Source organism: Oculina patagonica, chromosome 2 (genome assembly GCF_052425735.1).
Source record: "Oculina patagonica isolate OP01 chromosome 2, crgOcupat, whole genome shotgun sequence".
Classification (NCBI taxonomy): domain Eukaryota; kingdom Metazoa; phylum Cnidaria; class Anthozoa; order Scleractinia; family Oculinidae; genus Oculina; species Oculina patagonica.
Window position 1 is genome coordinate 31,494,647 of NC_135759.1, and position 14,121 is coordinate 31,508,767.

General features: G+C 39.2%; 2 protein-coding genes and 1 pseudogene across 4 annotated transcripts in view; 1 reads left to right on the forward strand and 2 right to left on the reverse strand.

Moving 5' to 3' along the window:
- Nucleotides 1-14,121, reverse strand: part of LOC144644153 (CUE domain-containing protein 2-like) — a 36,321-nt gene that overhangs the window by 12,953 nt on the left and 9,247 nt on the right. The window contains exons 1-7 of one of the 2 annotated variants that reach the window (XM_078503574.1): nucleotides 13,481-13,833; nucleotides 5,847-5,918; nucleotides 5,547-5,678; nucleotides 2,377-2,453; nucleotides 1,959-2,214; nucleotides 1,380-1,566; nucleotides 517-593 (exon numbers count right to left, since the gene is read on the reverse strand). In XM_078503574.1, coding sequence (XP_078359700.1) covers nucleotides 517-593; nucleotides 1,380-1,566; nucleotides 1,959-2,214; nucleotides 2,377-2,453; nucleotides 5,547-5,678; nucleotides 5,847-5,918; nucleotides 13,481-13,578 — 899 coding nt within the window. In that variant the 5' untranslated portion in view covers nucleotides 13,579-13,833. Of the gene's footprint in view, nucleotides 1-516; nucleotides 594-1,379; nucleotides 1,567-1,958; nucleotides 2,215-2,376; nucleotides 2,454-5,546; nucleotides 5,679-5,846; nucleotides 5,919-13,480; nucleotides 13,834-14,121 lie in introns of those variants that run through there. The other variant, XM_078503575.1, reaches the window with a different exon arrangement.
- The window catches only part of LOC144644145 (uncharacterized), an 83,258-nt pseudogene continuing 75,783 nt past the window's right edge, over nucleotides 6,647-14,121 (forward strand). The window contains exon 1 of the transcript XR_013569051.1: nucleotides 6,647-6,847. The product of XR_013569051.1 is annotated as an uncharacterized LOC144644145 (transcript). The remainder of the gene's footprint in view (nucleotides 6,848-14,121) is intronic.
- Nucleotides 8,873-11,978, reverse strand: LOC144638536 (uncharacterized). The gene is made up of 3 exons (XM_078497732.1): nucleotides 11,913-11,978; nucleotides 10,036-10,131; nucleotides 8,873-9,517 (listed from the first exon to the last, which is right to left on the reverse strand). Exons 1-3 carry the CDS (start codon nucleotides 11,976-11,978, stop codon nucleotides 8,873-8,875), a joined length of 807 nt encoding a protein of 268 aa, XP_078353858.1.

Here is a 14,121-nt window from a genome sequence, read left to right on the forward strand (position 1 = left end):
GCAGCTTTTGATGTCAAATTCTTCTCATAAGTTTGTAAGTGTTTAAAACAAAATCCAGATGACAGGTTAAAAGAAGCACTCAGATACAACTTTGTAACAACACTGTCATGAATGCTGAGTATTCGAAGCAAAGAAAAAAGAGCTGGAGCAATTCGTAGCTAAGAGGAAACAGGACCGCCCATTTTTTAAGTAGTACGTCATGTAAGCGACAGAAAATGTATCCTTAAAACAACAAAAGATTTTATGCTGTTTTTCCTAGGCTGTATAGCAGGCGAAAGAGGTCTGCAAGGCCATAATAAAGTTGTCATGAAATAAAATTCAATCAGCATTTGGACAACATTCTGTTTCATGTAGGTAAACTAGAAAACGTCTGGGATTTACCGGATTTCTTTACTGGTTTAAAAAATTTTCTTACCTGCTGTGCTGAAAACTAGGGAGAACACTGCATGATGACATGTGTATGTACATGTACATTGCTGCTACATGTAAGTTTTCTGCCTTTAAACTGTGGCCTACCTTGCCATCATTTGTTCTTTGAGGTTTTGTTGCTCAGCTTCTTGTAGCTCTTGTCTTTTTGAACTTGGGCGATGGGCCTGGAAAAAAGTCAAGGACAGAATTTTTGCAATAAAAGTAAAGAATGAGTCAGTTATAACTTCTTCCAGAACACAACACAGTAACCCTGCCCAGTGCTTGAACCTCAGGACCACTCAATCCAGAGTTGAACTTGCTAACCATTTGGCCACTATAATTATCTTGCAACATCTACTTTAGTACCTGTAATAAAGAGCCTGAGCCCAACATAAGAAAATTGTCAGGAAAACTGGAGCTGTCAGTTTAAAATAAAAAGTCTGAAACATTGCATTCTGTTCTTAGGCAAGACACTTTACTCTCACAGTGCCTCTCTCCACCCAGGGGTATACATTGTATATGGGCACCTGTGAATTTAATGCTGGGAGATAACCCTGCAATAGACTAGCACCCCAATCAAAATTTGAACCCAGATGGCTCACACCACAGTTCAGTGAGCTTACCGTTATGTCACTGCATCTCCCAGATCAAAAAAGAGTCTAGCACACCCTGTAGCTCACACTCTTGATATTTAGCATTTATCAGGGTTTTTAAATCAAGCTGGCAACGGCCAGAGTTCTGCCAGCTACTTGATTGTCACCAGTTACTCTGGTCAAAGCAATCTGTTTAAGCCAAACAAACTCAGCGTCACAGCCACCTATTCTTCTAGTTGCTGAAGCATAGTTCAAAACATTTTGAAACCCCTGATTTATGTATACATGTACTTCAATAGTGCATCTGAGTCAAGTATAATGAAAAAAAAAAACAGTGGCTCCCTGTACATACCCAATAGCTTAACGTGTACACTGTACCTTAGGAGAGAAATCTAGAACTCGAGGACAGTTCTCCTTGCTTTCATCATCAGTGTTTTCTCCCTTTAAGAGCATTAGTTGCACGGCAGACTCAACATCGCCATTGGCAACCATCAGACAGTTTCGTATTTCTAATGAACAGGATTCCGGGAACATTTCTGCTAACACTGATACTTCTTCACTGAAGCTAAAGCAAAACAACAGGTCTAACTTGTGCGTCCAAGTGAAGTCCTTTTCATGTACTTACAGCTGTACTATACAGTAACCACACTTGAAGGTAAGATTTCTGGAGTGCTCTTTTGAAGCCAAACAAAAATAAACAATCTTAATGCATGGTTTTAAGGTATGGTTTGTTCCAAGCTTGTTTAAGAGTTGTTAAGTTTAAGTTAATTATCAATTGAAACTACTAAAATTTGTATGATGTGCAATGTCTGTACAAATTATCCTTCCCATGGTTTTAAATAGAAATTCAGTTTGTCAGTGACAAGGCAAGACCATGATATTTTTTTGTTACATTTAACAATAAGGTTTTTTAGTGTCTTATTCTAAACAAGTTTATTTTGTTTAATTGTCATGTACCTTCCATTACCAGAACTTTCTTTCTCCATATTTTGCTCAACACCAGTTTCTTGGTTGTGGCATTTAGAATCTGATGAAATCGGAACCTGGCTGTCTTCAACAACACCATCGTTTATAGCTTGTCCATGCAAAAATGACTGTCCTGACGGATTCCTGGTTTGACTCTCTTTGACAGCACGATCACTGAGTAAAACATCTGCCTTTAAACTGGATGATGAACTGTTGAAGTCATCTTCTGTTGTTAAATCAGGACCTTCTAAACACAGATCAGAAAATTTATTTTGTGAGTTCCCAAGAATGGTGACACACAATGATGCCATTTATATATGTTGTAAATACAGTGAAAAATAACCTGTACTAGAATGTTGACACTAAAAGCTGTTTCTGTAACTCCTCAAAAACACAGAACTGCATGTACCTTTGTTTTGATTGCCTGATGTTCTGGTCTTCACCAGCTTCTCTGTCAAGTCAAGCATCCAAGTATAAACATCATCCCTTTACACAAACAAAAACAATAAGCAAAGCATTAATCATCAGGCATGTATACATGCATGTAACTGCATTTGTTTTTTAAATAATGTATCCCATTTAGCTTAATGTGTTGTGGCTTAAATTTGTTTTTTTGGTTGAAAAAATTTAAACTAATTTATTGGTTTCCTTTGTCTCACTTTTTCACGGCAGTTACTAGGAAAATAAGAATCAAAGTGATTTAAAAAATTTCATACCAAAACCCAAATTTAAAGTGAGGCCTTTACAATAGTTTTTTGCCTCATTAAAATTTGTTTTTGGTATGAAATTTATACACATGCACAGTACATGCACCTCTGATGAAAAATCTAATAAACTGTGTTTAAACCACAAGGGTCATCACAAAGTACGAGGAAGCAAGGCATGCGAGCCATTCCGGTTAGCCTAAATGGATATGTGTATTGGCCGCGACCACATGTCGACCGACTATCGACCGACGGACCGACTACGACCGACTCGCGCCAGTCAGATCAGTCGACGACCGAACTCGCGCGCCGAGATGCACGGCCGAGTTCCTCGTCGACAGTCGTCGAGGACCGCGACTGCTGCATACTGTAAAAAAGAGAGCTGAGCCTCTTGAACATTTTGGGCGTACATTTTGGCCCAGTTCTGCGCTGCCACCCGCCCACCACCAAGGATTGCCTCATTTTTACTATCGTTCTTCTCCATTGGTTTCGCGATGCCTCTCGCCACACGCAGAGACCACTTTCTTCTTACACAACTGACCGACCCACTGAAAGTTCCCCCGACTGGTCGGGTTTGCCATCTCTAGCAAAACAGATTGATGCCGCTTCCTTCTTACCAGTGCTCGGAGTCCCCTACCACCGAGGGCGGCGAAACGAGAGAGCAAGTCGAAGAAACTCACAAAAAGTCCGAAGCGCTTCCACACCGAGACAAAAAAAAAAAAAAACTCAGTATGAATTGAAAGATTTTTGCTTCGCTCGCTGCACTACTCACCCAAGTTTGTATATTAGTTTTTGCTTGTTTTGCTTTAGTTGCTAGCCCTGACCGTAAAAATTCTATTGTTACTATGATGAAAAGCTCAAAAAGAATGGAAAAACGCAGGGGCATAAGTTTTGGCAAAGTGGGTAGAATATAAAAACAGGGGGTAGGCGGGCCTTCCCCTCTTGGGGGTCGGGGATGCCCCCCGACCTGAGTGACCGATTATAATATTTTTTATGTAGAAGTCAACAGTGTAAAAGATTAAAAAAAAAAAACCAGACAAGAAGAGCACTCCCAAGTGCCATCCGCCGCCACCTAACCCTTGACCTTTTTGGTTCCGGGGCGAATGCCAACAGCGTTGCGCTCCCAGTCTCCCTCATCGAGTGTGTCCCAGATCGTCACTCAAGGAAGAATCAAATGCCGCCAAGCGGGTGTGCCCCCGGACCCCGCTACCGGTACTAAAGACAGAGAAAAACTAAGGGAGTGAATGAGGGAGAAAGAAGGGGGCAGGAGAGAGAAGAACCGACGGCCAGCGACGGGGGGGACGGGGGAGGGAAAGTACACATGATCCGCCTAAATTAGCACTTCGGCTAGCTTAAAGCTGATTTGCAGTCCGTACCGGGCAGACTCGGGGTTTGTTTTTGTTTTGAATTCGTTGAAACATTACACTTCGGTGACAGCATACATGGAGTTTTTTAGTCCACCATTACGGTTCGTTTAGTTCAAGAATTCCCGATGTGCTGAAACGTCGGTTTCAAATAGGGCCAAGGTTCTTCTACTTGTTATTATTTGTTCTGCAAGGATATCTGGCGTTAGTAATGAAGGAAAAGGTAAGTTTGTCACAGAAGTTTTAGTTTTGCTAGTAAACATTCCTTCATGTGAGGCTCACATAAACATTGCAGCCGAAATTGTGCAGTACGGACTGAAATTCATGTTTAAATGGCACTCTGGTTAGCCTAAATGGCACTCCTGTTAGCCTACAGTTACCTTAGGTAGCTTGTGGTTAGCCTTTTTATTGGGATGCAGGATTTCTGCCCAGCATGCCCAGAGCAGGAAGCTTAGGCCATCCAAACACCCGAGACGGGTAACTTTTCCATTTGGACAAGGAAAAATATGATCCCAGTTGTCTGATTGGACGGCCACGTAAAAAAAATTACATTTGTTTTCTTGACTTTGATATAGAATAAATCATTTCCATATCTGACAACTTTACTGCCCTAAAAATACTTAGCTTGTACATAAAATCAACAAAGTGTCATGATTTTGTTATGCAATGCATGAAGTGCCGCCATTAATTTCCACGTGAGTCCAGCTGTACAGCATAATGGCGATCTTTTTCTATTGCTTGTGGAGTGTATCAACAATGCCTTTGTTTCAATCAAAATAATTGACATTTTTTTAAAAGGTCACTGGAATCACTATGCAGTACTGTCAGAGATGTTCCTTTCCAAAAGAAACAAAACAAAGCATGTCAGAAAAATTTCTGCCAGCTTGGCAGAAAGAGTTTGAGTTGGTTTGATATGAGGAAAAATACAACAAAATGCATTCATTCTCAAATGATAAACATTATTTTATACTGTGGAGTTTCTTTATTAATTTTATTAGTTATTAGATTTTTTCCCTAAAAAAACAAAAAATGAACTTTTCAGGCCCGGTATTGTTATGTCAGATTTTTTCGGACAAGTAGTTAATTGTGGTTTGGACACATTGCACTTGTCCGAATGGACAAATGAATTGAGACGAAAGTTTCTTGCCCTGATGCATCGCACCCCTTGCTGCCTTGCCTCGTACGCCTCACTGCTTTGCCTCGCATGCCTTGCTGCTTTGCAGATTTGAACGACTCAAACCGCAACATCTGCATGCACTTTCCTCTTAACCCTGCCTCTAAAGTCCTAGTCCTCCCCCCCCCCCAAAAAAAAAAAACTCTGATTATTGCCCAAGAATAAACCTCAAACCAATGATAAAACTAGTACCATCATATTACAAGTCAACCCTTCTTTTTTTTTTTTTGCATAGTGGCCATTTGGCCACCAACTGCTCAAGTTTGTTCGCCAGTAAAAAAATTAAAGCTAAATTACATGATCATGAATTAGTAGGCTAAATACAATTCCACTGTACCTGTTCACTGCATCAAACCCTGGGATGTAAGCAGCCATTATCTCAGCAAACTCATCAACATCAAATTCCTCATCCTCCCCAAGTTGCTCCAAGACACTTACTATATAGCCAAGAACAATGTCATCTACAGAGCTACAGTGGAAAAAAAACTATTTACTACATCATTGTATAGCTAGCCAAGAACAAATTATGTCATCTACAGAGCTAGTGAAAAAAAAACTACCTGATCAAAACCAAAGGCCTTCTTATACAGTGTAACTTTCAATCTGACTTAAACTGCACCAGATAGCTTACACGTACCTTAAAGACTCCGCAGATATTTTCTGGTTTAAAAACTGTCCTAATTCGCCTTTAACAGTTGCCTCCATAAAACTAAGCAACAGTGAACGAAAAGACAAATTTAGCGATCAGCTGCAATTTAGCATCACATATTCGCTAAATTGCATCACATATCAGCATTTATACATATCATATAAATTGCATTGCATATCAGCTTAATTCACATAAAATTCGATAAAATTCACTGACTTCACTAAATCAATAACTGGTAAGGGTGGGCCGATACGATACCAAATATTCGATACATCGATATTTTGACAATTTTGAAAAGTATCGATACTTTCAATAAATATCGCACTTTCGATACGTTTCGATACTGCACACGTGACCTGAGCCTGCGGTCTCCTGTCAGCACCGAGGTTACAAAAATGCAATTTTGCCAAACAAATATTGTTATCCTTGTCAATATGTGAATATTTCTTGCCTTGATGCAAAAGTGAATCAAAAAGACCAAAAATCAGCATCGTGGCCAACATCTTCAACGCCAGGACTGTCTTTTGAATTCTTTAACAAATCACGTGACATACCAATGACGTCAGGGCGGAAATGACTCATAATATCGATATCGATATCGATATCGAGAAAAAAGGCAAATATCGTATCGATATCGTATCGTTTTGAAAAATGTATCGGCCCACCCTTAATAACTGGACGAATCGCATCAGCCCGCCAAAACAAGATTTCGCTTGGTACAGGGTATATGATCCATTGTAGTGTCTTACAGCTTCTTGAATCACACGAAGCCCGCATGAATGACTATGAGGACAAAACCTGTGATCATACAAAACGTGGAAAACGCCAGATAAACCCGCTGATCACAAGAAACGAGCCTTTTCGTGGAGTCAACATGGTGGGGATGGCGGGACGATGCACGGACACATGGCAGAGCTGTTGGCGTTTTGTACTATCATTCCGCGTTGAATTAAGAGGAAACAAAGAAGAAGGATACAAAACTGCAACAGGTAACTTTTCTTTTTGATTTAGTGCCAATAATTTTCAGCGTAAAACCGGGAGAAACGCCCGCCCCCGTTCTGTGGTTGCTCCGTTTTTAAAAGCCAATTTTAATACCGTACTTTCCACTTCTCGCCTTGAAAGTTTATTCAAGTAGACTTGCTCCAAGTCGACCTCTCATAAGTCTTTGAAGCGAGCTTTAATAAGGTAGGCAGTCTCCAAAGCGAAAAAAGCGATCGACGGAGTCGCGAGGTCGACCTGAATCACTTGTGGCTAATTGTATTCTATGTAGTTCTTAATGTAAGTTCTTTTTTTTTTTTTTCTTTTAATTTTTTTTTTTTTTTTTTTTTTTTTTTTTAAATTTTTTTTTTTTTTTTTTTTTTTTTTTTTTTTTTTTTTTTTTTTTTTTTTTTTTTTTTTTTTTTTTTTTTTTTTTTTTTATCTAATTTTTTTTTTTTTTTTTATAAATTCACGCGCGAAAAAATGATTTATGCTACAGTTGAAACCCGATAACTCGAACTCCAAAAAGGTTCGAGTTATCGGGGTTTTGAGTTATCGAGGATAAAATTTGTAAGAAAATGACTTTGCACTAATATTATCGAAAATGGTTTGCGTCAGCGGGAGTTTCGAGTTTATATTGAGGGTTCAAGTTATCGGGATTCAACTGTTCAAGGTTTTTGTCCACTAAAACTTAAAATTACTCAACCTTATGGATTGTCTTAAACCCCATGCTCTAGCTCTTGTACCATTTTGCAATACAGTGACTTTTGTCGATAAAAACAGCTTCAATTGAATCCTTCAGTTCTCGAATAACAGTTCTGCGAGAGTTCAATAGAGCCTCTGAACTTCCAAATGCAAGGTAAAACCTGGGTAAAACCGACCGAGTCGGATGTCTTTCATTTTGGCGGTAGTAATTTTAGGGTCGGTAATGGCTGTTGCTATACCACAACTTCTCAAACCTGCGACTTGGTCTTATATTAAAGACACGAAAGGGGCCACCACAAGATAAACAGAGGATATATAGTAGTTTGATTTTTGGTAGTTACTACTCCCTGACTGTGATTCCCTCAAACACAAATGAGACAATTTCAAATCAGTGATTTGCCCGATCTAGTTGGAGAACGAAAAAAACATGCCCCATCCACTGAAATATGCCTCCACAACTTTTCTCTGACCGTCTAATAACTGGCTGTATCCCAATTTCTGAAGGCCAAAGTTAAAAGCATCTTCCATGTCTTCCATTGCTTTTGAAGAAAACAGCACACAATTAAAACAAATGTGTAATCAACCAGAAAAAAAAATAATTTAAGCTAAAGTCACTTACAGTCACCAGTATTTCAGATCAATAATAATTTCAGTTAGTTTTCATACATTGCTCATAATACAATTCTCAAGGAGTGTGCATTAACTCCTTAAGGAGAACCTTGTTAACGACCTGGTATGCAGGGTTAATTTGATTACGTCTTTGGAAGCTTCTTTTTTTTACGAGGTGTTGCGTATACACAGATAATTCGATGCAGTGTGAGCTGTTTAAAGGAACGATCTCACGCACTGCGCATGTCCGTGACCAGGTGATTCTGTTTGAAAGCGTTAGGCAAACTATTTCAAAGTCGTCAGAGAATCCGTGCAAGCTTTTCAATCTTTGTATATCGCGTACATCCTTGAATAGAGTGAGGAAATTTCAATCAACAATCTGTCTCTAGTGTTAGCAGAGCCTGTCTGGTGCATCATTTTGTTGAAGTTCGATTTTTTTTGCGTTATTTTTGCTTTAAGTTGGCGATGTCTTCCTGTGGCGGCCGTCGAAGTGGAAGCGGTCGAAAAAGAATCTACCAAAGCAGTACCACCAGGCTGAAAGTGTGGCAAAAAGGACATCAAAGAATATGGCTGGACCATATTATTTATTCCTCCTGGGTTTTAGCTAAGATGAAGTGCGGCTACTCAACCGACATGGCAAATGAAAGCAATGAAACTCTACTAAAAGGCAGGATTTGACAAAAACATGCTTTGAACCAACTAAAAAAAAACGTTTATTTACATCACTCTGCTCGAAACCCCATATATATGCCGGTTGGGGAAGGATACTGCCTTCTAACCCTTAGTACCACACAGGATGGTGCAACCTTTCGGTTACCCTTTCCTAGGCGACCATATTTTTCCAAAATAAACTGCCGGTAAGCAGCTTTCCTGAAAGATGATGTGCTGTTGTTTTCACGGTCATTTCTTATGTCTGCTCTATTCCTTATGCAAAGTTCTAGAACTTCTGGATCCAGACACAACTTTTGGAAACGCCTTTTGGTTGTGATGCGATTCCTGTATCCACAGCATCTGTTCTCAATGTCCTGTGCCATTGGTTGACATTGCTGGCACTTGCACCAGTTTGGTGTTGGCTCACTGGGTGGCAGAGGGTGCTGGGAGCCAACACTGCCTGCAGACAGATCAGTTTGCTGAGCCTGTGAAAGGCCTGCAGAATCTTCTGAGAATGCGTTTGCATTCCCAGAGTCATTATGATCTTCATCTTCCATTATTAGAAGACTGTCCACATATTCCATGCTTCGCACACCTCGACTCATTGCCCGAACACACAGCTGACACACCATTTGCTCGTCTAAAGTTGCAATGAACTCCCAAAAAAAGTTAATAAGAGTAGCATTTAGTCCTACATCTACTTTTTGACTTGAAAACTAGAATAATGAGCAAGTGAAATTTATGTCATCAACATCCATTTTCATATTAGGAAATTGACTTGACTTAGTGAAATGTTTTATTTCACAGTCTGATTCCAGACCATGTGGCTACTAGAGCCCAATTGTAAAGCCCAAATAAAGCAAAATATGGCACTTGTAATAAATATTTCCAATGCTACAACATTATTGGGCTTTCTAAACATCTCAGGATATTACCACATGAAAAAATCGGTAAGTGAAACTATTTATTTTCAGCCATATTGATTCAAAACTGGGAAAGGACTTATTTGTGACAACTGTTGATTATAATAATTTTTCACAGTCTGATTCCTAACCATTTTGGCTACTAGAGCCCTATTAACCAAGATAGAACAAAACAAGCCTGGTACATGTAGTAAATATCTTCAATGCTACAAAATCCTCGGTGCTGTTCCAAAGCAATCCAAGATATAATAACAACACGATCAGTTTCTAACACAAAACTATAATTTTTGTTTGTCACCAATACAACTTACTTTCACTCTCCGGTTCTCCAATATCCTCTCGTCTTCTTCAGGCAGTCTTTCTTGAGGTCCCTCGGCTAAAGTTCGTTCACTTGGTCCTTGATTTATCTAAAATGTGTCGAGATAACAACAAACTGTAGGAAATTTATTCCAAATGAAGACCTTGACTTTTGAATGAATGAATCTCAAGACATAATATTTTACCTGCTTGTTTTGGCACGACTTTCTCTTTGTACCGCACATACACAAATCAGTGCAGTGTACCTTTGCTGTTTTACACGGACAACCACTAGTTTTGGCTGTTGTTTTGCAGGAACATGTTGTTATGCAGTGGCAAGGATCGATCTACGAAATCTTGTCCTCCAAGACTTTCAACTTCTCCTCAAGGGTTTGAATACAATCGACTGGCTGAGAAACAAGAAAAACCCAGGGGAATGAAAATCACAGCTGCTGTCCGGCTGACCAGAAAAGAACATTCCCATTTCATTCCATTTCCAATCTTTTACCACTTTCCACTTTTCACCAATTTCTACCTGTCATCAATTCTACCCTTTCTTCTCCTCCCTCGCTTTCCCTTTATTTTTTCTCTGTCTTCATTGCTTCTTATCTAATCCCTTGCTTTTCTGATTCCTTTCTTTTCTCCTCCTTTGTTTTTTAGCACTATCACAAAGGCGCTCCTTTGAAGTTTCCCTTCTCCTTCCCTTTCCTTTGTTTCTCATTTTCTTTAATGCCTTTAAAAAAGCTTTTAAGGTGTTTCCACTTCTCCTGTCTTTTTTTTTTCTTTTTTCGCGCCATCAATGACCTAGTTAAGTGCAAATGTACCTGAAAAACAATTTTAAATTGTCTATCTTCCTTTAAAATAGTGAAAGACGTAGCTAGGAGGGTCTCTTGGAATTTAAAGTTTGATAACATGACAAACAAGGTTGCCACATTGCCAAAAGGCTAATATTCAAAACAGGCTTATGTAAAACATCACATTTTCTTATCGTTTTATCGAAAGGTGGAATTGTTATTAGCTGCTTCAAAAGGTCAATGTGTGGACAACCACTGAGGCAATACAAAGGAGGAAAAAAACAATATACACATAATAAGAAAGCAAACCTAAACAGAGCGCAGCGGTAGCGAGGGAGGAAAAATCCCAGCGAACCAAAATTCTAACACGATGTAGAACTGTGCGAAGAAAACATATCAAGGTAATTGGAGAAAATAGAACAAGATAAACACTGCTGTCCCCGCCCTATACCCACCTAGGGTTAAGGCCAAAAGTCACAGTAGACTGCACTTGGTATCTGTGGTATGGTTGCTCCGCTGCTTGTGGGTGGACTGATTAACCATGCTGGAGATGTTTGCCACACTTTGTTGCCAGAGGATTCTCTTGCTTAAGCCACAGGAGCAGAAAAGGTGGAGACGAGCCATTGAAGGCGCTAACTTTTTCAAGAACATACACATGCCTAAAAGCGCTTCCACTCCTCCTTTTTGTTCCCATTTTCTCTGCCTTTTATTTTCCCCCTTCTTTACATTTCTTAATATCATCCTCCTTTCTAATCACAAAACACAAAGTGGAAAAAAACCCAGACAATGGCGAAAATTACCATGCGGAACAAATGGGCATACTGACCCAGGAACAAAAAGTAATGACCTAATTAAGTTCAAATGTACTTGAAAAACAAAGGATGTCGAAAGAAAACGGACTTTTACAAATTGCGTTGAAAGAACAACTGCACTGTTCATAACATGTTTGAAATTGTCGATCTCCCTTTTAAATGGTGAAAGACCTCTAGGAGTGTCTCTTGGAATTTTAAGTTTGGTCACACGACAAAACAAGGTTGCCACATAGCCAAAAGGCTAATATTCAAGACAGGCTTATGTAAAACATCATGTTTTCTTACCATTTTATCAAAAGGTGGAAGTGTTATTAGCTGCTTCAGAAGGTCAATGCCATGTTCTTTTGCCATTTTATGGAAAGGTGGAATTGTTATAAGCTGCTTCAGAAGGTCAATGTGCGAACAACCACAGAGGGAATACAAACAACTAATAAATAGCTGTGCTAAGAAAATATAGCAAGGTAAATGGAGAAAATATAACAAGATAAACACTGCTGTGTCCACAGTAGAACATTTTTTTAACCTGAATAGGGCAATGAAACGTAGATGAACGAAACCAACGCAAACAAAAAAACAAAGCAACCAAGCGGCCAAGAACGTGAAACAAGCGTTACAAAAACACAAGCTCCACTGGTTCAGCAGCTTTGACGGGTGGAACAGACAATTACGAAAATTACCTTGCAAAGCAAAGGGGCATACCGACCCAGGAACAATACATATCTGTTTGCAGGCCAGGTGATTTGATTTTTCATAAGAATAGTGAGCTAGGCGTTTTTATTTTCTATTTCTTTATTTTTATTTTTGTACATTTTTTTTACAATTCGATACCACTTTGACTATGGCAATCTTAGGCCACCATACTCAAGGAAGGTCTCTTGGAATTTAAAGTTTGGTAACTTGACAAAACATGTTTGCCACATTGCCAAAAGGCTAATATTCAAAACTGGCTTATGTAAAATATAACATTTTCTTTCCACTTTATTGAAGGGTGGAATGGTTATCAGTTGCTTCAGAAGGTCAACATGCGAACAACCACAGAGCCAATACAAACAAGGAAAAACAATATTATATACATAATGAGAAAACAAACCTAAACGGAGCGCAGCGAAAACTTTCTTCTTAAGCTTGATCGCTGACTTGATGTTGCTGCGTGTGAATTTCACAATTATTTGCCTATGCTGGCCATGTTTTTTCCGACCAATGCGATGTGTTTGACAGATGTCATTTTCTTTCAATTCCACGTCGAGCTTCTGTTTCCTGAAATCAATCGTGATTTCATCTGCACTCTCCTCAGCCATCTCAGGAACTCCAACTCAGCGCAGGATAGTCACTCCCATGATCGCCTACTCAAAAGCTAAGCTAATCCTTAGGACCTCTGAACCCCTCTCATAGGGGGTGATAGGTGAACTGAGAAGGATGTTGATTATAAAGACATTCGCATGCCATGTGGCCAAAGCGATCACAAGTAAGGCAACGAACATTCCTGTAAGGCTTCCAACGAGTGTAACAAACCCGGGCAACAGAGCTGTTGTGGCCCTAGAAGATATCCCATGCAGTTTTTGAACCCAAGGAGCTCCATCCCTGGGCTACTTACCGGAACAGTCCTCTACAAATATTACTTTTTTGCCTATTGTTGTTATTTGGTTGCCTGAATTATGGTGTAGGGGAAAATAAAAAAATAAGCTTGTTTTGTTTTTTGTTTTGTTTTTTAATGTTAAATTGAAGAAAAATTCAGAATATAACAACCTGGGCATGTAATATTGTTTTCTCACCAGAAAAATATACCAAGCTTTATCAGCTAAAGAATATTGTGTCAGAAAGTCAATGGGTCATTACAATTTATCTATGTTTACCTGTTCAAGGGAAAAGTGAATGATGAGGGGTGAAGTGCAACAAAATATGGTGTATGCACCAAATTTAGCACAATGCCCCATACTATCGTGGCGTCCATCTCCGGCTATGACCAGTGGCTGACCCAACTCCTTTAACTTGTTGATAATTTTCTTTTGGTATGACTTCCAGTACAAGTGCACAGCTGGAAACAGTTTTTCCTGGTATTGGGAAATAATAATTCCTGGTTTGATTATAAAACTAGTTGTCGATCTGCATCACAATACTATCACTCACATTATCCTCTTTCACTAAAAAACTAAATAAACTGAGAATCCCCTCCTTGGCAATTTCATCTGGGAGCCCTAACAGTGGGGGCAATACTGTGGTTACTGTACTTCTTGAAAGTAGACATTGACAGAGTTTATAAATTTGCATTGGGATTTCATCCTATTATCTCTATAAATAACTTACACGTTGGTGCTTGAAGAATGTCTTCAGGGAAAAACAAGCTACTCCCATGTGCTGAAACAGCTGCAATACAATTGAAGCCGAGCTGCCAGATAGTAGGATTGCCATGCATAAAAGGAATATATAAAATGTATAAAGCAGTAGTTAATGTTTGGCCTAATGTTGTGGGATGATTTTTCCATCAAATACCATG

Bases quoted from the DNA above. Each gene is read 5' to 3' on its own strand.
- LOC144638536 (XM_078497732.1), bottom strand. From the start codon at position 11,978: ATGGCAAAAGAACATGGCATTGACCTTCTGAAGCAGCTAATAACACTT. The intron at 10,132-11,912 runs GTAAGAAAACAT...GACACATTTTAG, and splicing joins TTCCACCTTTTGATAAAATG to ATAAATCAAGGACCAAGTGA. The intron at 9,518-10,035 runs GTAAGTTGTATT...TCATTATTCTAG, and splicing joins TGGAGAACCGGAGAGTGAAA to TTTTCAAGTCAAAAAGTAGA.